General features: G+C 45.8%; 1 protein-coding gene and 2 long non-coding RNA genes across 9 annotated transcripts in view; 2 read left to right on the top strand and 1 right to left on the bottom strand.

Annotated features, from left to right (window-relative positions):
* Nucleotides 1-7,265: 7,265 nt before the first annotated feature.
* The window catches only part of LOC128343415 (solute carrier family 2, facilitated glucose transporter member 5-like), a 57,385-nt gene continuing 39,477 nt past the window's right edge, over nt 7,266-25,173 (bottom strand). For 3 of the 7 annotated variants that reach the window (XM_053292411.1, XM_053292414.1, XM_053292412.1), the window contains 8 exons: nt 24,404-24,556; nt 24,192-24,317; nt 23,151-23,338; nt 15,122-15,232; nt 13,739-13,840; nt 11,545-11,620; nt 11,307-11,434; nt 7,266-8,447 (listed from right to left, as the gene is read on the bottom strand). In XM_053292411.1, coding sequence (XP_053148386.1) covers nt 7,677-8,447; nt 11,307-11,434; nt 11,545-11,620; nt 13,739-13,840; nt 15,122-15,232; nt 23,151-23,338; nt 24,192-24,317; nt 24,404-24,556 — 1,655 coding nt within the window. In that variant the 3' untranslated portion in view covers nt 7,266-7,676. The remainder of the gene's footprint in view (nt 8,448-11,306; nt 11,435-11,544; nt 11,621-13,738; nt 13,841-15,121; nt 15,233-23,150; nt 23,339-24,191; nt 24,318-24,403; nt 24,557-25,173) is intronic. The other 4 variants (XM_053292413.1, XM_053292417.1, XM_053292415.1 and 1 more) reach the window with 4 other exon arrangements.
* Nucleotides 12,233-13,608, top strand: LOC128343419 (uncharacterized). The gene is made up of 2 exons (XR_008315523.1): nt 12,233-12,344; nt 13,226-13,608. It is a non-coding gene; the product is annotated as an uncharacterized LOC128343419 (long non-coding RNA).
* On the top strand, nt 16,187-23,787 carry LOC128343418 (uncharacterized). The gene is made up of 3 exons (XR_008315522.1): nt 16,187-16,673; nt 21,563-21,816; nt 23,272-23,787. It is a non-coding gene; the product is annotated as an uncharacterized LOC128343418 (long non-coding RNA).

Raw genomic sequence — 25,173 nt, 5'->3', positions numbered from 1 at the left:
TTTCCTCAGAAAACTGAAAGTAAGCAGGGTGAGTGATGGCCAAGCCTTTATGCTTCACAGGCCAGGATGTTTCTGTGAGTCAGGTGCTTGCCTCTGGGGTTCCAGCCAGGGCAACCCAGGAGGTGCCCCTTGGAGTGAGTGGGGAGCCTGGTTCCATCTCTCTCATTTCCTCCACTCCCCCAACCCTGCAGGGAGCTATATGGCAGCAAGAAGAGTCAGCTACTCTACCACCTTTAAACTGAAAGCTGTGGATGTAGCAGAATGCAGCAGCAACTGTTCAGCAGGCTGAGAATTTGGCATGAATGAGGCAAATGTGCGCCTCTAGAGAAAACAGAAGGTCTACCTTCGACTTCAAAGTCCACTTTCACAGGCTCCAGGGCGTCAGCACCTAGAACTGGGACAAAGATGTCCACTCTCTCTCCTTTATTGTTCATATTGGCTCTTGAGCCACTAGCAAGGAAGATTAGGCAAGAGAATAAGATATGTGGAATTAGGATGGCCAGGCAAGAACATAAAATAATAGGTAGATGACGTGGTGCTTACATTTACGCAGCCAAATGATTCATTAGAACTGATAATGGAGCATATACATCAATACAGTATGGTTTCAGGTTACAGGATAAATAAAAATAAAATGCAGATTATTACATGGAATTTAGCGGAGGAGGAACAGCAATATTTGAAGGAAAAAACAGGATTTCATATTAGTGTTAAACCGACCAAATATTTGGGGATAAATTTAACAGCTGCTAATAAAGATTTGTTCAAAAATAAGTATCGGTTGACATGGAAGACTATACCGGCTGATCTACAGAGTTGGAAAAAGTTAAATCTTTCCTGGCTGGGGAGAATATTGACAGTAAAAATGAATATTTTACCAAGGATGATTTTTTTATTCCAAATGATACCAATAAGAATTGAAGAAAAGACACTGAATGAGTGGCAAAGACATATACATTCTTTTATTTGGGCCTAGAATTAAATTTAAGTGCATGCAAGATTTAAAAGAACATGGAGGATTGGCTGTTCCAAAATTGAAGTTATATTATCAAGCTAGTTGTTTGACTTGGATTGTAGACTGGATTAAAGCATCATACGGATGGATCATGAATATGGAAAGGGCGGGACGTACAGATGGATTACATAAATATTTATGGACTGATACAAAAAGACCAGACGAGGGTATAAGAAAACATTTTATTAGAAACAGTTTACTAAATGTTTGGGACAAGTATAAAAAAAGATTAAGCACGGCTTTATTGCCTTTAGCTGTTATTTCTCTGTATAAACCACCCCGAGCCATTTTTGGAAGGGCGGTATAGAAATCAAATGAATGAATGAATGAATGAATGAAGAGGAATAGACCAAAAAAATGAACAATTGAGAGAAAAGGCATATAATTTACAAAGTTTAAAGGCTAGTAAAACAAAAATGAAATCAGCTGAGACTCTTTTTCCAGAGGGGATAAATTCCCCTTCATGGTTCCAGTACTCACAAATAAACAGTATAGTTCAGAAAGAGATACAAAAACAAGGTGGGAAATTAAGGGATTTGACAGAATTTGAAATATTAATAGTACAAAATTCAGAGTATTATTATAAGACTTCTATAGAAGTTGTTACTGAAGTACGATTTGGAACAATGTGAAAGACTGCATGATTAAATGGATGCAAAATTTAAACAGAAGAATTGATATGCAATAATGGGAATATCAATGGAAATGGAACATTAAATTTACAGTGAATAGTACATTAAGAGAAAATTGGTACAAAATGTATTTTTGTTGGTATCTTACTCCTGCGATGGTTGCAAAAATAGATCATATGTGGTAAAGCCCAGCAATTTATATGTTAAATTTATATGGTATCATATGCAGTAAAGCCCAGCAATTTTGGAAGACAATTCGCTGCAGGATGCAACAAATGTCAAATATTAACTTTCCTTTGTTAACAGTTATTTTTATGTTAAACCACCCTGAGCCATTTTTGGAAGGGCGGTATAGAAATCGAATGAATGAATGAATGAATATTACAAAACCTTATATACCTGTAAAATATACTGAGTTGTCTTTATATATGATAACTGCGGCTAGAATTCTTTATGCTTCATACTAAAAAACTAATTTAATTCCATCACTAGATGAGTGGCAACTTGAGCTTTGGGAATATGCATCAATGGCAAAGATTACTTCATATATAAAGAATAAATCAGATGATAAATTTGTTTTAACATGGGAACCGTTTATACACTATAATTTGGTACATGGTTTAACTCCACACCTGAGATTTGGATTCTCTCTGTAAATAAGGCCACAAGTTTTATACTTTCAATTTTGATGTTTATTAGATAACCGTAACTGCATTAGAATGAAATGATAAGAGGAGATATGATGGGGAATTGGAATCCAAGTAGATGGACAACAGTGAGATGTCATATTTGTTTTTTGTTTTTTTTCTTCTGTTTTGTCTTTTGGTTGTTTGGAAATGAAAATGAAAATGAAAAAGCACCTAGAACTGGAAAAGCAACTGCTCTAGTATGTTCTGGATAGGCAATCCCAAGAGTTTGCTGTCATCACTGGGGAAATCAGGTCGAAATCAATTCAGCTTTCTCTAAGGATGGATCCCCACAGCATCTTCAAGGCATCTGCGGAATGGTGCCACCTCTTTATGCGGCGGCATAGGCTGTCCATTTAGAGGCACATTTCAGTAGTTCAATGACTGCAGCAGCACTTGGGGCACCAGGAGGCTTTACACACATGGTTTTTGGTTCAAATCTTCTTCGGGATGGAGAGTGTGAATCCACATATCAGCTGCCTTTACTTCAAGTCCCTTCGGGCTATCAGGGACCAGTACAGACAGGATTCTGTTTCTCCCCAAATCAAGGCTGTGCATACTGGCTTGGAGAGGAGAGCTGGTCTTGTGGTAGCAAGCATGACTTGTCCCCATAGCTAAGCAGGGTCTGCCCTGGTTGCATATGAATGGGAGACTTGATGTGTGAGCACTGCAAGATATTCCCCTCAGGGGATGGAGCCGCTCTGGGAAGAGCAGAAGGTTTCAAGTTCCCTCCCTGGCTTCTCCAAGATAGGGCTGAGAGAGATTCCTGCCTGCAACCTTGGAGAAGCCACTGCCAGTCTGTGAAGACAATACTGAGCTAGATAGACCAATGGTCTGACTCAGTATATGGCAGCTTCCTATGTTCCTATGGCTTAGCCCGATTTATGTCCAGCTTAAAATAATCCTCTATTTCCAGCATTTTTTGAAAAAAGCCTGTTATGCTCCGCTGTTTTCCCTTGATGTGTGCAGTGGTGTTTTTCAAAATTTGGCATTTTTCAAAACTCAGTGAAGGGGAGTTTGACAGCTGTTGGGTATCGTCTGCTCTGAATATTTGCAGTTGCAAGCGCTGGGTGGCGGGGGGAGGTTTTTTAGCAGATTAGTGAAATTCTGTAGAGGGGGACCAGGGGAGGGGAAGGGAGAAATTACTGTGTTAAAAGCAAGCACAAACTGCAAAATATGGGTCTTAACATAGGCTTTAGATATGCAGAATGGAGACTACAGCCTGCTGTAAGCTGAGCCCCCTGCTTTTTTCCTTTCTTTTTATTTTATTTTATTTTATTTTGAGCTGATTTACTTCCATTTTTCTTCATGACAGAGAATGCAATGATTTCTACTTCCCTGCCTCTGGGCTCTGGGGCGGGCGGGCATGAGGTGATGAGGGCATTCACTCATAAAGGCAAGTTCATTCTAAAAATCAGCGAAGATTTGGGTCAGATTCGGCAGGCTCGGGTTAAGCGTTCTGCTGTTTGATCCCTTGGCAGCCCGACATGCTGTTCTTCTGCAAGGCTGTCAAACTAAAAGGTATCTCACCTCCTCCTCTGAGAGGATTGGTTGGAGGAAAAACCTGGAACCAGCTGGTGCGAATGCACAGGGAAAAGATCTACCTGGGATTGCAAAGAGGAGCAGACTCTATGTGTACTGTCCGTTTAATGCCCGGATTAAACATAGTGTGAAAATGCTGCAAAGCAGATTAACTCTTCAGATACTCTGAGGCATAAAGTCATGTGTGAATAACCTCCAGCTGTGCCAGTATCAGTGGTTCATATTGCAGCTCTGTAAGTGGCATCAGTACTCTGCAGGACAAATCACAAATGCTGACCAAACACCACTGTGTTTTGACCTTCCTCACAGGCTAGAGATTTTGAAGAAAGGGGAGAAAATTGTGACGCTGAGAACAACTAGGAATGAAAAGAACTGGCTCATGGTGATGCTGGGGGCACATGGCAATGGTGAGAAGTGGCTTCCATACATTGTGTTTAAAAGGAAGATGTTGCCAAATAATGCAAGGCCCATTGAGTGGTAGTACGTGCCTATGTATGGAAATGAATGGATTAATGTTTAACCGAGGACTGGTTTAGATCTGTCCAGTTGGAAACACACACACGAATACCCAGAGAACCAAATGCTGGTACTGGACACATTCTATTATATAAATCCTCTCTGAAAACCAGACTGACCTTGTAATCATCCCATTGGGGATGACGAGCCCATTGCAGGTCATGGATGTGAGCTGCAATTGGCTCTTCAAGCAGCTAATGTGGAAGAAATGTGGATGTAATATGGATGTACTCTGGAGCGAGGGAACTCACCCCATCAGGCCAATGGAAGAAGCAAGATCTTCCTGTTATCATCTGGTGGATCAAAGAGGTGTGGGAGGCAATAGATCCTGCCACTATATAGCAAGGGTTCAAGAAATGTTGCCTAACAAATGCGATGGGAGACACTGAAGATGATAGCCTTCAGGAGATATTTGAATCCACTAACACAGAGACAGAATTTTAAGGTTTTGTCGAGGAAGATGGAGACGGGAATCCCAGAGAGTCATCCAACAATAAAACCCCTGTCCTGCCTTGCTGTCAGCTCTGAGCCCAGAGGCTGCCCTCCCACTTCTCTGAAGACAAGCATCTTCGTAAATAAAGGTGTTGAAGTTACCTACTCTGTTTTCTACCACCACATCCTTACTCCCTGTCACAGAGGTCATAGAAACATAGGTAGCTGCCTGATGTCCAGGTAGGTGCGTATTATGCATGCGGGTGTTATAGAATCCAAAAAAAGACAGTATTCACCTCTCTAATTATATGTGTTAGCTTCTCTTTCTCAATAAAGTTTTCTACTTTTTACCATGAGGTATTGCACCCAGCGGAGTTCAGAGTTGTGAGGGGATTAACTCAGGTTCTCTCCTTTCTGAACTTAGGTCTGGATTTTTCATCATCCCACTGTGATGCTTTTAATAACTTTTTTGTGGAGAAAAATATCTTGTATTTGAGCTGACTTGGACTCCATGATTATGGTGGGGTCAACTGTAGAGGTGTCCAGTAACTCCTCTAGCTCAATTCAAATTGATCCATTTCAATTTGTGACTCCTGAGGATGTGGACAAGATCCTTGGAAGTGTTCGGCCTACCACTTGTCCTTTGGATCCATGCCCAACAGGGCTTATAACATCTAGCAGGGAGGCTGTTAGAGATGGCCTAGTTGACATCATAAATACCTCGCTGAGGGAGGGCAGGATGCCTCCATGTTTGAAGGAGGCAATTGTGACAACTTTGCTTTAAAAGCCTGCCCTAGAGCCCTCGATGATAGATAATTATAGGACAGTCTCCAACCTCCCTTGGGTGGACAAGGTAATTGAGAGGGTGGTGGCTGATCAGGCAGTTTTGGAAGATATTGATTTTCTAGATCTATTTCAAACTGCCTTTAGAGCAGGCTATGGGGTGGAGACAGCCTTGATTAGCCTGATGGATGATTGGTACCAGGGAATTGACAGGAGGATTGTGACTCTGTTGGTTCTTGGACCTTTCTGCTGCTTTTGATACTATTGACCATGTATCCTTCTGGATCGTCTGGGGGATTTCGGAACAGGTGGCACTGCTTTGCAGTGGTTCCATTCCTATATCTCCAGTAGATTCCAGATGGTGTCACTCAGAGATAGTTGCTCTCTGAAACAAGAGCTATTGTGTGGTGTCCCTCAACATCTACAACATCTTCATGTTCAACATCTACATAAAACCACTGGATGATATCATCAGATTTGGAGCAGAGTGTTATCAATACGCTGATGACACCCAAATCTACTTCTCCATGACATCATAATCAAGAAATGGCATAGCCCCACTAAATGCCTTCCTACAGGCAGTAATGGACTGGATGAGGGATAATAAATTGAAACTGAATCCAAGCAAGACAGAGGTACTCATGGTAAAAGGTCATACTTCAAGGAACGTGATATATCTTCCTGTTCTGGATGGGGTTGCACTCCCCGCGAAGGAACAGGTACGTAGCTTGGGAGTGCTTCTAGACCCAGGCCTCACTCTGGTTTCTCAGGTTGAAGGTATGGCCAGGTGTGCTTTCTATCAACTTCAGTTGATACGACAGCTGTGTCTGTTCCTTGAAGATAGTGTGGAAAACTGTAGAGCACCCTCTGGTAACCTCTAGGCTTGACTACTGCAATGAGCTCTACGTGGGGCTGCCTTTGTATGTAGTTTGGAAACTTCAGTTGGTTCAAAATGCAGCAACTAGATTGGTCTCCAGGGTGTTTCGGAGAGACCATATTATGAATGTTTTAAAGCAATTGCATTGGCTACCAATAGGTTTCTGGGCCAAATACAACGTGCTGGTGATTACTTTTAAAGCCCTAGATGGCTTAGGACCGAGTTACTTGGGAGAGTGCCTTCTTCTGCATGATCCCCTCCACACACTGAGACAGTCAAGAGAAGTCTGTCTCCAGATGCCACCAGCTTTTTTGGCAGTGACTCGGGAGTGGGCCTTCTCTGTAATCACCACTAGGCTGTAAAATGCGTTCCTTATAGATTTGTGGTTTAACATCTTTGCTAGCATTTAAAAGAGCCCTTAAGACACATTTTTTCAGCAGGCCATTAGTAGTCTCTGGATGTTTTAAATTTTTAAATTGCTGTTTTTAACAGTTTGTGATTTGTTTTGCTTTTCTTGTGATTATTTTTGTGAACCACCCAGAGCCTTTGGAGTCAGGTGGTATATTAAATAAATAAATAAATAAATAAATGTTAAATTGTGAAGGTGAGAGTGTTTCTTTGGACCAGAAGGGCAACAGCTATTATCAATGAATATAAGAACATAAGAAGAGCCTTGCTGGATCAGGCCCAAGACCTATCTAGTCCAGCACCCTGTTTCCCCCTCTGCTGCCTTTGCTCTCCTGCAACTTCAGACACAAGACACTTAAAGGACAACATTAAAATATCATTGTGACCTCTGTTTTTTATTTTAAAATTTTATGTCTACCTACAATTTGTTTATCTTTTGGGGTAGTGAATCAGAAATTGAAGAGAACTAAAAGAGCCATAGTTCCCTCTAAACAAAAACTGTAGACGTTGGGAAAGTCAACAGCCCCTGGTAGTGTTTCACCTCTCCCTCTTTACAAAATAGGGCTTAATGAGATGTTACCAGAAGAAGACCCAATGCCTTTATCTCCCCAGTAATGTCAAGTAAAAGAACCACATAATACGATGTGATTCAATACTTTCATTGTATCGGAAGTTTCTCCTCCCCCATCAAATGGCAGCAAAATAACTGAAGTTACTAGACTTCATCAGAAGATGCACCTGGGAGACTCAAGTTGCTGGCATCCTTGCATCTTCAGTACCATCTATTACATCCTTTCATGCGGCAAGGACTCCCTCCTCCCATCATGTGGCCCAGACTCCCTCCTCCCATCACGCAGGAAGGACTCCCTCCTCCCATCACGCAGCCCAGACTCCCTCCTCCCGTCACGCAGGAAGGACTCCCTCCTCCCGTCACGCGGCCCAGACTCCCTCCTCCCGTCATGCGGCCCAGACTCCCTCCTCCCATCATGCGGCTCAGACTCCCTCCTCCCGTCACGCGGCCCAGACTCCCTCCTCCCGTCACGCGGCTCAGACTCCCTCCTCCCGTCACGCGGCTCAGACTCCCTCCTCCCATCATGCGGCTCAGACTCCCTCCTCCCATCATGCGGCTCAGACTCCCTCCTCCCGTCACGCGGCTCAGACTCCTTCCTCCCGTCACGCAGCCCAGACTCCCTCCTCCCATCACGAGGCCCGGACTCTGTCCTCCGGTCACGCAGCCCAGACTCCCTCCTCCCGTCACGCAGCCCAGACTCCCTCCTCCTGTCACGTGGCAAGGAATGCTTCTTTCTATCAGACTCCCTCCTCCCCTCACGTGGTGCAGTCTCCCTCCTCCCATCACTCTGCGGTGTACACTCCTGCATAGCTTCTTTGTTGGCTTCTTGTTCATTTTCCAGACTCTTGACCAGATGCATTTCAATAAGCTTCCTGACAGACAGAAAGGTCTTTCTTTTGGTTTCCGGAAGCGCCTTGAGGATATAGAAAAAAGTGACAGAGCTAAAAGGAAAGAATATGAGGAAGCTATAGGGCCCAAGATGTCTCTAGAGATGTGTGTGTGAGGGAGAGGGAGGGGGGGAGGAGAGAGAGAGAGAGAGAGAGAGAGAGAGAGAGAGAGATAAGCACAATACAGATGCATATTTGTTTATATATGACAGGAATGTCAATGACAGGAATGTCATTGATCTGCCCAATGTTGGGCGCTATTGGAAGGACTTCAGACACAACAGAAGGGAGCCCTGACAGTCAAAACTCTGATAAAAATCCCTGTTGTCATGTCTGAACTCCTTGTAGTTCCAATATTGCTGTCGGACTGACACAACTTACCATTGCCCCATAGCCCAATTTCGGAGTGCAGACCTCAAAAATCCGTGCAGGAGTCAATTTAGAGAGCGAGGGCATCTCTAACCTGGTTCCCAGAATGCTTTTTGAGGACTGCATCCTCAAAATCAGGGGATGGGGGCAAAACCAGGGGGACAAAGTCTGCAAATCTGAAATTGGGGAAGCAGGCAACAGCAACCTCCCTACAGGAGACCCACAGAGCCAGGGCATCCCCCGGGGGCTGCCTGAGCCCCTCCCCAATTTCACAGGTGCAGTCCTCAAAAGAAGCCCAAGTTAGAGGGCAATTATTTCTTATTTTGCTGCTGGGCTGGTTTAAAGTAGGGGTGTGCATGGAACCAATTCCAACAGTTAGGTTAGAAGGGGAGCCCAATTCGATCCAGACTGCCCACCACGAGCCAGGTCAAGTTGAACTGGCCACTGGTTCAGTCTGAGGGTCGAACCAGGCTAAACTGGTTTGGAGCCTATTCAATTTGGCTTGAGGGGGTATCCTTGTAAAGGAGAAACTGGTGAGAATTCCCCCATACAAGCAAAGGTGAAAACCCTACCTGCCTTTAAAAAAACAATGGGGGCAGAGAGAGGGCACCTCATTGTTGGAGGTGGCGGCAGTGCAGCTCCTCCAAACTCCAGACAAGGTCCAGCACTCCAGCACAGCCTGGATCCAGCCTCCGTGGAGATCACACAAATGGCCTCCGTTTATGCATGGAGGCTGGAACTGGAAGCACCAGAGCCCCTGGAGTGTATGGAAGAATTGGCACCTTGTGCATCTGAAGAGCTCAGATGACAAGGTGCCATCTCACCACACCCATAAGGAGGTTTTTTAAAGGTAGGCAGGGTTTCTCCTTTGCTTGTAAAGGGGAATCCTCGCCGGAATCTCCTTTACAAGCATGCCCTCTCAAACCGCCAAACTGGTTCCAAACTGTTGGAGATGGAGTTCCAGTGCATTGACCTTTTGCGTCAACTATCCTAATGACCACTAGGGGCATTGGGAGCAGAGGTAGCTAGTGAGGGTCTCCTTACCTGTCCCTCCTTGCCTCTGCTCTATGACCCCTGCCTTAACTCCTCAGGACTGCTTTTTGAGGACTGCAACCGTGAAATTGGTGGGAGGGAGGGCAAAGGCAACCCCCTGGGGGGATCCTCTGGCCCTATTGGTCCCCCATATGGAGTTGGCTTTGCCCCTACTCCCAATGTTGGGGGTGGAGCACTCAAAAACCAGCCTGGGATCTGGGCTAGAGACCCAATTCCAACCAGTCAAAGGATTTGGGAGGGACACATCAATCCCTCCCAACCATTTATCGGTTGTCTAGTAATATTAGATTGGATCTGACCTTTTTTTACTGCTGCTCTCAAGAAACTCAGGACAAGGTTTTCTTTTTTTCTTTTTAAAAAAACCTCACAATCAGCCTGGGCAGTATGGATCAGGGCCAGGCCAGGGGACGCTGTACATAAAACTGGGCATAGAGTGGGTTTTCTTCAGCTCAGTCGAGCAAATATATGTCCTGGAGCCTGGAGGGGTGCAGTATGCAGGAGGCATTAATTTGTGGAGCAAGTAAAAGCGGAAGGCCGGTCAAGTTATATTTAAGATACCAGGCCTGGTCAATCCAGAAAGATCATGCTCCCTGCAAATCTGAGGGGTCAATGTTGCACACAGCCTCTGTGCTTGAAAAGGGCTCTGAAACCATATGAATGTATAAAGCTGCCTTATTCTGAGCCAGCTCATGGCTCCATCTAGCACAGTATTGTCTACACTGGGCTGCGGCAGGTCTCCAGCATTTCAGGCAGAGGTCTTTCTCAGCCCTACTTGGAGATGCCAGGGACCATCGGTATGCAAAGCAGATACTCTTATTGCTGAGCTCTGGCCTCATCCTGCAGCCCCAGCAGGCAGTTCACAGTAACTCCCAGTCTCAGGCCATGAGTTTCCTTGTTCAAGCCCAGAGTCTGGGCTTTAAAAAAGCCAAATCTGGCAACAGAGGACAGGCAGGCAAGGCTAAATGTACTCAAGGCCATGCAGTGGGCTTTATGATAAACTGGGGGTCTGAATTGCAGTTCTCCTGTTGCACCATGTTACAGAAGATGCACATCTCTGAGAGACCTTAACATTTAGCTTTAAACACTCAGGCCAAAATCCTGACTAACGCTGCACACATGCTTCTGCCCTAGTGCCTGTGTAGTCCCTGCTCTGCCAAAGTGCGAGTGCTCTTGTACAAGAATGTGACTACTTTCAGCACTCTCCCCACACTCTGGAAGCACTCTTTTACAGTGGACACACATCCCTGCAGGCCAGGGACATGTTTCCACTTTAGCAGGGTGCTTGCAGAATGTGGAGACTGCAATGACAATAATTGTGCCTTTGTGCAAAAGCAACCGGGACTGGCATGTAGGCTAGCTCTACATGCACACTCTTGTTTAGAAGCATGCACACCATGACTTTAATTTTTAGAGGTAGCCATTGATGACACACTGATTATCCTTAAGACACAGCTTCACATGTGTGAGCTGGACTTAGTTCACAGATTTGGACCGTCCACCCTCACTGCACCACACTGATTTGCAAAATCGTTTACCTGTAAATGAAGGAACACAAGCGCAATAAAACCATTGCAGAACCAATGCACAGACCCAACGATCGCATAGGCTGAGGACCGGGATGACTGAAGGAACAGTTCTGTTGTCAACACGATGGGAACTGGACCTGGATTTTTAAAAGGGGGGTCGTGGTGTTTAAGGCACTAGTTTACCTATCCCATCCACATCTTGTGGTTCTTTCAAGGATTTTAGTACATGCATCATATGAGCACTTACTTGGCCCGATGAAGTGTCCAAAAATGAAGATCATGACAAAAATTGTGCTCATGTAAGGCATCCACGAGATGGTGGTCTGTTGGAGAAAGGTGGTTGGGCATAAAGTCATGCAAGGCTGAGGCTGTAGATGATCTTAGATCCCAAGAAGTTCTTGGACTATAACCTTGGTGACCTGAATTTGAGAATGCCTATCTTAGGGCATGGCCCATCTTTGTACTGGCATACAAAGCCATAGGCTTTGTTGGCCTATGGAATGCAACAGAATACTGAGATCTGTGTCCATGTGAACTCTGTGGCATTGGAAAACAGCATCCAAGTATATTTCGCAGGGAGGTTCTGTCAAGGGAAATCTACATCCTTGCTTACTCTTCCCTTTGACTCTATCACATAAAACCCAAGTGGTTTTTATATTCCAAAGCAGGGGCATAACTACCATTAGGCAGGGGGAGGCAGTCATCTGGGGGCCCCACTGCCTTGAGGGGCCCCCCAGAGACACCTCACATGCCTCCCCATTGCCCCCTGCCCAGCCCCAAGACCCTTCAGCCACTTGCGCTGTTTGCCCTCTCTCCTGCTTGTCGTCCTGGTCGGAAATCAAAGCAGCAGGCAAGCTGCTTTTCTCCCCGCCTCTCAGCAGATCGGCGGGTGGGCGGGGCTTCCAGGGAGGCCTCCGCGTAGGCCGCAGTGAAGCCCGAATTCGAGTAGACTGGCAAGCCCCAGGAAGAAGGCTGGCAGTCAGAGTGGCCACTACAGCTCTCTGCAGCAGACCCTCTTCCCAGGCTAGACAGCTCAGCCTTTGCCAGGTAGAATATGAATCCCTTTTTGTGGTTACACTCCCCCCACCCCCTATATAGGGATCTGCTTGCCATAGGGCTTTGATGGGGGGGGAGACGAGACTGAGAAGTCTCTGAATATTTAATTTAAAACTGATTGGAAAATTTGCTGGCTTAAAAAAACCCCTCTAAAAAGTCCTATAAGTGGCTTGTTTCATGGCAGGAAATTACAAAAACTTCTGGAACAAATTTATTTATGTATTAATTAATTGATTCATTCATTCATTCATTCATAAATACACTTATGTTCAAGTTGTTTTGCAACCCAGGTCTGAGTGAGAACTGAGACATGAGTGAGAACTGTGACGCATGTGTTGTGCTTTTATATTTTTTCCCCTTAGGGTAAATCTGGCCAACATGTGAATGCAGCACCTCCATTCCAGAGGAGGAGATGTGTGTTAAAGGGCTTTAAAAGCCTCTTGTGAAAAACCTCCTGGAATCAAACTTTACTGAATTGGTTCAGAATTCTGAGAAAACAAACATAGGCTCACCCTGCATGGTTGAAAGTCTCCTTTGCTAATCTGCAGCAAGGGGCCCATTTTAATAATTAGTGTTTCTAGTGTCTTCTCATTTGCTCAGTTTTGTACATCTGTTTTTTGTATGTTTTGAATGAGGACAGAAATGTGAGAATAAAAGTCCCCTGCTAACTGGGCAAAGAGGCACCTTTTTCTCTTTGTAAACTGCCCTGAGCCATTTTTGGAAGGGCGGTATAGAAATCGAATTATTATTATTATTATTAAAAAATTTCTCGGCGGGGGGGGGGCCCATTTAAGAATCTTGTCTCAGGGCCCACTCCAACCTAGTTACGCCCCTGTTCCAAAGTAATGTTTCTTTCATGTATTCCTTTGTAGATGAACCAACAAGGTGGATATCCTGCATTTCAAAACATTTCTGATTGACATCCTCGCTAAAGGATTTGATGCACGTCAGGAGAATATGCATGCCAGGAGAATATCTCTCCCATATGTAGAGAGCTCGCTTAGCTGCGCAGGATGGAGGGTGGGGGATGTAGCCCTTAAGGGCATATTTTTGTGTTACACGGGGCACTTCCAGGGCAAGGAGAGATCAGAGAAAATTGTCCCCAAATCCTCTGCACTCTGGAAGCTCCCCATAGTGCAGATATGTCTTCTTCACTAAGAAACTGAAGCACGTCAGACTCCTTAGAGAAGATCTCAGCCACTGTTCCAAAGAATACACTGTACACCCTTTTAAAATAAATCTGCCATGTCTGTCATGAACTTCCCAGATGGCTTTGGGGCTGGCTGGCATTCACCATAGGTTGTGGTGGAAAGGGGAGGATGTCAATAGCAGCTCACAATGCTCCGCTCTAAATTCATTAGTGCTTCAAGTTCTGACTCACAAACCTCAAGTTCAAGGGTCATGGTTAACAGAATGCAAGAGATGCTGCAGATCCCAAAGCCACAGAGAAGCAGAATCCTCCGTCCCCAAGCATCAACGCCATAAATCTAGAGAATGTAAAGTCAGAGAAGAGAGTGATTGTCATCACAAGCCAGAAAGACGTAGAGTGCTGGATTTAAACTTGGGTGGGTTCAAATGTCTGCTTGTCCATGAAGCTAATTGGCCAACTTTAGATCAAAGAAATTCAGTGGTCTGGAGATGAGACTTCCTGGTACCTTTTCACACTCTTTCTGCCCCCGCCCTACCATTGTGGGGCTAAAGAGACAGATGCCAATTGGAAATCCAGAACTTGAGTGTAGCTGTGGACAGTAACAGGCATTTTAAAAAGGCGGACAAGGGCTCAATTGCATGGATATGGATAATAAAGTACTGGCTCTCTGCAGCCCTCCAACAGTGGAAGGAGGGATGTGGAATGTGTAAGGAGCCTTTAGCATTCCTGACAGAAGGCTTGTTTCACAGCAGACTATGGAGGGAGGAGTGACCAGGGCCGGCTTAAGTCATTGGCTAAAAAGGCCTGGCCATGGGTGTGAGGGTTAATAGGCATAAAAAAGAACTGACATGCCCACAGCCTCCTCCCGCACCCAGCTGGAAGGTTCTCTGGCTGGGGGTGTGGGGCGTGCCCTTCTTCTCCCCAGCCAGTGTTTCAATTAAATGCAGACGACTGGGGAGGGATGGAAGAAGATTTGAACACTCTCCCAGGCAGTGCCCTGCCCCCTGTGTCTGAAGTCAGGTGCAGGAGGCACACACCACCAAGTCCCACCCCTGCATCTGATGTTTGTCCTTGTGTGTAATGCTTGCTGCATTTTTTTTAAGGGTACGAGGACTATTTCAACCAAGGGTGCCACAATCCCTTGAGCCAGCTCTGGGAGTGACTTTCACATCTCTCCACTCCCCTCCAAAAGCCCTTTCCTCTTCTATACATCTGTTCCTGAGGGCTGTTCACAAAATCTCTCTCCTCTCCCCCCATCCCCACCCGCCATACTACTCGTCCACTGAGCAAAAGGTCTTCATCACAGAGACAATGAAGGTTCCTTGTGGGCTGGCAGCCCTCCTTCCTTCACTGTGGGGCTGCAGTGAATGTCAGCCATGGATAACAGGAGCTTCAGAAGAGCCTCCCAAATTGCAGTTCTCTGGATTTTTTCCTCCCAATGCACAGTATTCTTTGAGAACAGCCATGGCACATAAACTGAAGGCTTCTAGCAAAGATATGCTCTTAAGAGATTCTAGCAAAGATAGATTTCTAGCAAAGAGATAGATAGATAGATAGATAGATAGATAGATAGATCGATAGATCGATAGATCGATAGATAGATGTGGGAGATACTTACCCCTATTAGGTGTGCTAACATGGTGAGACAGGTTGCTCCTAAACTGAGGTACACAACATTCTCATCTCCTATTCCTGTAGATTTGAAGATGCTGTCTGTATAAAAGTACACCTGAAATCAGATCACAGCCACCAGAAATCTTAGTTGCATGGAAGAAGGTACTGGTGACCCAGGGTTTAGGGAGAGTGGTGATGGGGGAACTGGCTTACATGATGCACAGCGCCTCAGTGACACTGTGGATACATGAGGCTGCCCTGATGCTCTAGAGCAGGGCTGCACAACTTCAAACTTCCAGCTGTTGTTGGACTGGAACTTCCATCATCTCTGTCTCATTGCCATTGTGGTTGGGGATGATGGGAGTTGTAGTCCAACAACAACTGGAGGGCCAAAATTGTGCAGCCCTGATGTAGAGAATAAACGGAGACACAATCAGCGCTGCCACTGCTGTTCCCATTGCAACAAAAGGGAGTAACTGCGGCAGCCCTGATCATGCCACTGCTCATTCTCTACAGCGCCAGGGTTGCCTTCCGCAACCACAGCAGCCCTGACATTGCTGAGATGCTGCGCATCATCGAGGCCACAGATGCCCTTTACCGAGATGAGGAAGCCGTTTATTCCAGCTTCTTTCTCCCTAATTTGGCAGTTCCACATTCATAGAAACATAGAACTCTGGAAGGGACTTGGGAGTCTTCTAGTAGGGATGTATGAAATGTTTTGGGTACAGAACAATCTGTACCCGAATCAGGCCATTTCGGGTGATTTGTGCACAAAACAAATTGCCCAATTGCAAGTCCCAAAAGATTTGGGCACAAAACAAATCACCTGAATTTCGGATCCGAAAGTTTTATTGTTTCGGACCTCCATTTTGCGGCGATCTCCATGTAGTCTCCATTTTGTGTTTGACATTTATTTGAATTTCTTGCCTTCAGATCAGTGAACGAAAGCATGGGCTGATCTGCTGACAATTGTCTCCTTGTTCCTGATTGGCTCTTGCCACCCCTGACTGACCCCACATTTGCCAGGGGAAGGGTCGAAGAAGGGGCAAGGGTGGGGGGGAGTTCAAGGAGGGATTTTCAATCAGATCTAAAGAGGCAGCAGCCACCATTCTGCCATTCTGCTTCATGGGAGGGGAGAGGGGGAGAGAGAGAGATTTGCTTTCCTTTGCCTTGCCATGCCATTGCCATGCCAATTGCCTTCTGCCTTGCCAGCCTGAGCCCAGCCTGCCTTGCCACCCAGCCTGCCCGCCCCTGCTGGCTACTGCATGCCAACCTGGGAATGGATTATCTGCTGCATTGCTTTTTTGATCCTGATAAGAATTCTTTTATCACCCCCTTGAGAGAATCACTGCCTGCCTGTGCCTGCTGTGTCTGTACCCGCCACCAGCTTTCCTCCCAGAATTTCCAGGCTTTTGCCCCAGCCGCACCCCCAGCCCCACCAAATCTGAAGACTGAAGGAGAAGTCAAGAAGAAGATTGAAGAAGAAAGAGTACACTCAGAGACCAGACCACAGAAGAAGACAACTGGACACACAATGGGGTGAAGCCTTAGACTGAGTGAGTGCCCATTTTAACACACACACATGCACACACACTTCTCTGGAATTGTGTATTCTTGGGGTTTTTTCCCTGCTTGGAGGGAGGTTTGGGGTTGCAATTGAATTTAAAAAGTTGTGTCCTATTTAGAAGAAATTTAAACGGGGTTCTGTGTGGGAGGGATCCTCGTTAGCTAGTACTAGTAGGTGGTTAGAAGGGTAGCATAGCCTTGTGGTTTTAAAAAACAATTCTGTCTTTTTTCCCACTCCAAAGATGTGTGTGTGTGGGGGGGGGTTGTTTAAAAAACAGAAGCCCGCCCTCCAGCCCTCTGTGCCCTTAATATATCACTATTAATATTTTCTGCCCAGCAGCCTTCAGGCTCTGAGTGGGCAGGAAGGCACAGACTCTAGCCTCCTCCCTTCACCCATTTACCCCCCTCCCCCAACTGCAGCATTCTGAGGCCATGGCAAGAATTAACCCTAAACCCACTAACCCTTTCTCAGAGCACACACGCACAGGTATACTATGCTTCCCCCCTACATAATCTCAAATCTAGCAGAATATATATTACGCACTTCAAATGCCTTGGATGGTTTGTTGTTGTGCCTGTATTTTGGGGACCTCATGGATGGGCACGGGACAGGGTGTGTGTGTGTGTGTGTGTGTGTGTGTGTGTGTGTGTGTGCGCGCGCTCGTGTACTTCTTTGCAATGAATTTTGGGTCATATTGTGACTTCTAGCATCATCATCATTTTTATTCAAACTAGATTGCTTGCATCTACAATAGGTTGTGCTGGCGCCACAGGCATCTGTTGCAGAAATGTCAAAAAAAAAAAGCTCCAAAAATTGTGTGCCATTGTTGTCATCATCACTCTTTTACTTGTGTAGGTGGGAAGGCGGCCAAACCGCGCTGTTCCACTGGCAGAATGTTGTTTTACACCCTTCCTTACTTAACCCGCTTTTATGGCCAGGTGCCACAGATGTAGCTGTGTCTCTTGCTTGTGGATGAAAAATGCTTGGGGGATGGAGAGCAGGGCACATTTGATGCTGTTGTTGGCCCTAGTCTGCTGCATCTGTGATATCAAATTTGCTTGATTGCTTGCTTGTTGCTGGCTGCTGCTGTTACCCTGCATTGGGAGGGGGCGCGTGGGGCAGTGCAATTCATTGTTGTTGTTTCACATGCTGTGTGTAGATCAATTGCATTTGTGGGGGTACACAATGGATGTGGTGAGTGTGTGACACAGTGGAGTTGTGTGACCTTTAGAAACCTTGTTCTTTGCAAAGCTCTGCTGTTGTTGTTGATGTGTGCTGCATCCACCCTATGGGACAATGGGGACAGACAGTGCCCATTTCTGCCTGTGGGTGCCTCCTAGGAGTGCCACATTGGGTCAGGTGGTAGTGCCCCAATGGGTGCCTGCTACCATCCAAATTTGAAAGGAATTGGGCAAAGGGTTGATTTTTAAAGAATGTGAAGTTTGGGGGGGCAGATTTGGGGCAGAAAAGGGGCTTCAGGGGCAGAAGAGTGGGTTGGATGGTAGTGTCCCAATGGGTGCCTGCTAACATCCAGATTCCAAAGTAATTGGGCAAAGGGCTGATTTTTAAAGAATTTGTGAAGTGTGTGCATGTTTAAGCTTTCCCCCATTAGGGAATAATGGGTTTCAGCAGCCCCATAATTCCACTTGGGGGGCACCAGGGTGGCCCAGAGCTGGTGGTGGTTTAGTGCACATAGGGTGCCAACCACCCCCATACCCACAAGCCCATGGGGTACTGGGTATTGTTGTTTCTGAGGTGTTCTGAGTGTAGATTTTCTGGTAGCAAATGATAGTAGATTCATTGTTTGTCATTGAGAGGGCAATTGCATAATTGCATAAGAAGCCCTGCAGCAGAGGGAGAGACCACTTGCTTCCCAGACAGTCCCCAGGGTGAGAGACTAGTGTGGGCTGTCTGTTGCTGCTGCTGTTGAGTGCCTGCCTGCAGGAGAGGGAGAGGGTGAGACCATTTCATTACAGAGTCCTGGCTGGCCCAGTGTGGTCCCAGCTTCTCCCTCCAGGTACTCTGTTGAGGAGCAGGTGAGGGACCATGGGCAGGGAGGTGGAGTGGCTATGGTCTATAAGAATAACCTTTCCCTTACCAGGATCCCTGTTAGAGTGTCGGACAATATGGAATGTGTGTACTTAAGTTTGGCGACCAGGGATAGACTGGGACTTCTTTTGGTGTATTGAGTGCCGTGCTGCTCAACAGAATCCCTAACTAAGCTGAAGGGCCTGGTCTCGGACTTAGTGTTGGAGTCCCCCAGGCTTGTGATGCTGGGGGACTTCAATGTTCATTTCGGGACCAATTTGTCCAGGGCAGCTCAGGAGTTCATAGCAGCCATGGCAACTATGGGCCTATCTCAAGTGGTCTCGGGGCAGACGCACATTGCTGGTCACACGCTTGATTTGGTCTTTCACTCTGATCAGGGTGGTGTTCCATGAGTGGGTAATCCTGTGATTTCCCCATTGTCATGGACAGACCACCATCTGGTTAAAGTTAGACTCTCAGTCACTTCCCACCTTCGCAGGGGCGAGGGACCTATTAGGATGGTCCACCTGAGAAGGTTATTGGATCCAATAGGATTTCAAGAAGCCTTGGAGGGATTTAGTGTTGGCTCTGCCGGTGGTCCTGTTGATGCCGTGGTGGAGAATTGGAACAGCAAACTCATCGGGGCAGTAGACATGATTGCTCCTAAGCATTCTCTCTGACCCACTTCAAAACTGGCCCCTTGGTATACAGAAGAACTACGGAGGCTGAAGCGGCGAGGTAGACGATTGGAGAACAAGTGGAGAAAGACTCGGCTTGAATCCGACAGACTGCAACATAGAGCTCATTTGAAGACCTATGCTCGGGCAATACATGCGGCAAAAAAGTGACTATTTTCTGCCCATATTGCACCTGCAAGTTCACATTCGGCAGAGTTGTTCAGGGTTGTATGTGCCCCTCCTCCCTTGAATCAGTATCTGGAACCATCGATTACCCGCTGTGATGTGTTTAATGAATTCTTTGTGGGGGAAATCTCTCTTATTCGGGCCGACTTAGACTCCGTCTCCACAATTAATGCAGTGTCTGATGTGGAGGTGTAGAGCAACTCCTCTTATGTGATTAGGCTGAATCAGTTCCAGTTTGTGACTCCTGAGGATGTGGACAAGCTGATTTGAATGGTGCGACCTACCACATGTTCTCTTGACACTTGCCCGACATGGCTTATAATATCTGGCAGGGAGGTTGTTGTAGATGGCCTGGCAGAGATTATAAATGCATCTCTGAGGGAAGGTAGGATACCTCCTTGTCTTAAGAAGGCAATCATTAGACTGCTTCTGAAGAAGCCTACCTTGGATCCCTCAGAGTTGAGCAACTACAGGCCTGTCTCCAACCTTCTGTGGCTGGGCAAGGTGATTGAGAGGGTGGTGGCCTCCCAGCTCCAGACAGTCTTGGATGAAAGTGATTATCTAGACCCATTTCAAACTGGCTTTCGGGCTGGCTGGTGGAGACTGCCTTGGTCGGCCTGATGGATGATGTCCAATTGGGAATTTACAGAGGAAGTGTGACTCTGTTGGACCTTTTGGACCTCTTGGCGGCTTTCGATACTATCGACCATAGTATCCTTCTGGAGTGTCTGAGGGAGTTGGAAGTGGGAGGCACTGCTTTGCAGTGGTTCCGCTCCTACCTCTCGGGCAGGTTCCAGATGGTGTCCCTTGGAGAATGCTGTTCTTCAAAATCTGAACTTTTGTATGGTGTGCCTCAGGACTCCATATTGTGTCCGATGTTGTTTAACATCTACATGAAACCACTGGGTGAGCTCATCAGGAGATTTGGTGCAGGGTACTGGCAGTTTGCTGATGACACCCAAATCTTTTTTTCCATATCAGCATCATCAGGAGAAGGCATAACCTCCCTAATGCCTGCCTGGAGGCAGTGATGGGCTGGATGAGGGATAGCAAAATGAGACTGAATCCAGATAAGATGGAGGTACTCATTGTGCAGAGTTGGAACTCGAGAGACAATTTTGATCTGCCTGTTCTGGATGGGGTCACACTTCCGCAGAAGGAACAGGTATGCAGTCTGGGGGTGCTTCTGGATCCAAGCCTCTTCCTGGTCTCCCAGGTTGAGGCAATGGCCAGAAGTGCCTTCTATCAGCTTCAGCTGATACGCCAGCTGCGTCCGTTTCTTGAGACGAACGACCTCAAAGCAGTGGTACATCTGCTGGTAACCTCCTGGATTACTGCAATGCGCTCTATGTGGGGCTGCCATTGTGTATAGTCAGGAAACTACAGTTGGTCCAGAATGCAGCAGCCAGGTTGGTCTCTGGGTCATCTCGGAGAAATCATATTATTCCTGTATTGAAGGAGCTACACTGGCTACCGATATGTTTCCGTGCAAAATACAAGGTGCTGGCTATATCCTATAAAGCCCTAAACAGCTTGGGTACTGGGTATTTAAGAGAACGTTTTCTTCTTCATGAACCCCACCGCCCACTAAGATCATCTGGAGAGGTCTGTCTGCATTTGCCACTGGCTCGTCTGGTGGCTACTCAGAGACGGGCCTTCTCCACTGCTGCCCCGAGGCTTTAGAATGCGCTTCCTAGTGAAATAAACGCCTCCTCATCTCTGACAGTTTTTTAAAAGTCTTTAGACGCATCTGTTCACGCAGGCTTTTAATTAATAAGTTGTTTTAATGGTTTTAATGCTGTTTTAAAATATTGTTTTAAATATTTTAAATTGTTGTAATGTTTTAAACTTTTTGTTTCTGTTTTAACTAATGTTTTACTTTATTTTGTTGTAAACTGCCCAGAGACGTAAGTTTTGGGTGGTATTAAAATATGTTAAATAAATAATAAATAAATAAAATCTAAATGAATCCACTCTCATTTGCTAGAGAATCTACACTCAGAATACCTCAGAAACAACAAAACCCAGTACCCCATCGGCTTGTGAGTATGGGAGTGTTTGCCTGCATCCAGGCACTGATTCAGGACTGTCACTGCCTCACCTGCATCTGATGAAAAAGAGAGATGCAACTGAATGTCATCCACAAACAGTTTGAAAGGAGCTCTTGACCAGACAAGACTCAGACCAGATGAGGCAACAAGCTTGATTTCTTTCTAGGGACAAACAGCAAGCAGCAAGCAAGTAAGCAAATACATAAATAAACAAGTACAAATACATTGTTTGTCATTGAAAATGAATCCACTCTCATTTGCTTGGTGCCCCCCAAGTGGAGTTATGGGGCTGCTGAAACCCCCATTATTCTCTAAGGGGGAGGGAGCTTAAAGACGTGCAAACTTCACAAATTCTTTAAATCAGCCCGTAACCATGGTTTCACACTTTTGGCCATATTGCAGTTACAACCTCGGCCAGACATAACTGCAGTTAGAGCATATGTCTGAACACGGCCTTTCACAGAAAAGCCACTCACATATAAAAGCCACGCACAGTGTGACATCAGCATCACATTGATAAAGATCAATGTGATGCTTCCTAAAGATCAGTGAAGCAAGTTAAATGTAAATGAAAGAGTTTGTGGATAAATCTGAGTTAAAATAACAGCAGATCCAAGAAGTATTCACAAAAAGTACATGATCACAAGTTTCCTGTTAAGAGAGGACTGGAATGCTGAAGTGTTTCTCCATATCACGGTTTTGTATAAAAATAGAGAGATCCAAATGGAGCTTTAGGTAGACTTTGCACCTCACTGACTCTTCTATGTAAGTACTTAGAAGAGAAAGCATTGTACTTTGTCAGTACTATGATCCTTGGAAGAATGCCAAATCACTTTTCATGTACAGCCTTTTGTCATCAAGGTTATGCTGATGTCTTAAGTTTGGTCGGTCGTTCATGTCTATATATGCTGCACTAGAAGCAGGGGTGTAACTACCATTAGGCAAGGGGAGGCAGCTGCCTGGGGGCCCCCATGCCTCGAGGGGCCCCCCAGAGGCAAGTCACATGACTCCCCAACACCCGCAGAGCTTCGGTGCTGTGGAAAAGCCAACCCCAAGTTCGGAGCAAAGTCGGCATGCATGCAGCAAAGTCCTTGTCTGCAGAAGCAACTCTGAGCCGGAGCGCTCTTCCCCACGGGAGGGTGGAGGGACGGGGTTAAAGCGAGGGAGTGGAGTTTTCTAGAGAAGCTGGCATAATGGGGATGTGAGTGTGAGTGCACTATATATTGTGAAGTGTGTGTGTGTTACAGCGAGGGGCCCATTTTAAAATTTTGTCTCTGGGCCCACTCCAGCCTTGTTACGCCCCTGACTAGAAGCTATGTAAGTAAAATACGATTTTACTAGACTTCTTTCTCTTGAGTTCATCTTATGTCTGTGCAGTATCCTCATGAGGAACATGAACCCACAGAGTGGTATACGCTTTGGATAGGAGCCTTCTGCACTGCAGTTTCCTGCTATAGCTTATAGCTAATCTAAATACTGGGGCATGGGAAGTCATCTAAACAGAGGCATCCATGCCAGCCTTACCACATTGACGCCAGAGAACTGCTGGCCCACTATCACAATGATGGAGCAGAGGAGTGGCCAGCGTAGGCCTCGAGAGCACAGCAACTTATGAACTCTCATCCCCTTTTCTTCCTGCTCACAGTAGTCCTCTTGATAGAGCTCTTCGATCTCATCCTCCGTATAGTGTGAACCTCTCAGCTTCTTCAAGACTGGATAGGGAGAGAAGAGAGAAGGATTTGAAGTGTTGGGAGGGGGGGACACAGTGGGCCAAGAGACATTTGGGTACTCCAGAAAACCCAGGATTCAGGAGGCCCTAAGCTAAGGAGAACTGCAGCATCCTGGCAGACGTGGGGAGAACAAACTTGTGTGCTGAGACCTGATGTGCAATGAACACATTTTCCAGTCTTGGAAATGTTCAGCCTTACACCTTCTGGAACCAATTCTGGGGCATTTCCAGATGGAGAAATACTTTGTTTGAAAAAGTAAATGTGTTTGCATTTATCAAGTGTCTTTCCACACGAAACAGCTCTAGCTCCCTTTGGCACCTCTTTGCACTTATCAACTTGGTGTTTACATTGCTTGCTTCCTCCATGTGCTGTTTCATGGTGCCATCTGCTGGCTACTTGTCCATGATAAAAATTAAACTACTTTTAAAGAAGTCTCAGAAGATGCATCTTTATTTGAAATGATTTATTCAAATAGTATTTGAAAAAATATCATTGTCTTTTTAATGTATTTTTGTGCTGCTTTGGAGAACTTCACATCTTAAATAAATGTACATTGATGTACATTTGCACATACAAGGGGGTGGGGGGATCCCTCTTTTTCTCCAAGGAGTCCAGAGCAGTTATGTTTATTCCCACAGCAACCCAGGGATGTAAGTAAGGCTCGAGTTAAGTGACTGGCCCAGAGTGAATTTTTTTAGAAGCATTAGAACCATGTGATCATCTGAGAAGGAGCAATAATGGTGTTATAGTCCACATGAGAGGAGGGCAATTGTCTCTCCAGCCTGAAAGGTTATTACAGTTACTTGCATTTCTGTGCTTTGCCGGGCCATTTTACCTTGCTTTGCTTCCCTTTCCTGCTTCTTTTGAATCAGTAGATACCTTGGGCTTTCTGGGAGGAAGAGCAGTAGGAAGAGCTGAAATAATGGCCCGATCCCAGTTAGTCCGACAAGGATTGGTGAACCTGAGCAAGAAGACATATTTATGAACTGTGACGGTGACATGCACCTGATCTGCTCCAGGATCGAAGAATGCACCACTCCAATTTACCTTCTTCAATCCCCAGGAATTCAGGAAGACTAACAGCCTGAGCCAAAGCGACACCCATAGTCATAAAGAACAGGCACATTTCGATAATGGCTCCTCTCAGGTTTACAGGGGCAATCTCTCCAAGGTACATTGGAACAACAGTTGTCAAAATGCCTAGTTAGATGATAAGTCAATAATTAATGCACAGCGTAGCCTTATTCAGACATTATGTTGTACCTGCATTCAGATGTCTTTACGCTTGAATGTGTGTTTATGTTAAAGACTATTCATTTTAAAAGCTAACTTGGGTACAAGCCCGCTGATATGCAGGATACAGATAGGAAGTGCACTGCTGTATAGGGATGTGCATGGAACTTGTACAAAGACAGTACAAGTGTTGAACATAATATGTAAACAGAGCTTATTGTCAGGGTCACGCAATGCATAATCAACTTGTGGAATTCTCTGACACAAGATGTGGTGGCAGCCAACAACCTGGATGGCTTTAAGAGGAGTTTGGATAACTTCATGGAGGAGAGGTCTATCAACAGCTACTAGTCGGAGGTCTATAGGCCACCTCCAACCTCAAAGGCAGGATGGCTCTGAGTACCAGTTGCAGGGGAGTAACAGCAGGAGAGAGGACATGCCCTCAACTCCTGCCTGTAGGCTTCCAGTGGCATCTGGTGGGACATTGTGTGAAACAGGATGCTGGACTAGATGGGCCTTGGGCCTGATCCAGCAGGGCTGTTCTTATGTTATATTCTTATGTTCTTATGATCTGCCCCGGCTCA

The sequence above is a fragment of the Hemicordylus capensis genome, chromosome 2 (assembly GCF_027244095.1).
Source record: "Hemicordylus capensis ecotype Gifberg chromosome 2, rHemCap1.1.pri, whole genome shotgun sequence".
Classification (NCBI taxonomy): domain Eukaryota; kingdom Metazoa; phylum Chordata; class Lepidosauria; order Squamata; family Cordylidae; genus Hemicordylus; species Hemicordylus capensis.
Note: the sequence above shows the minus strand (reverse complement) of the source record. Positions and strands in the feature narration are given on the sequence as shown.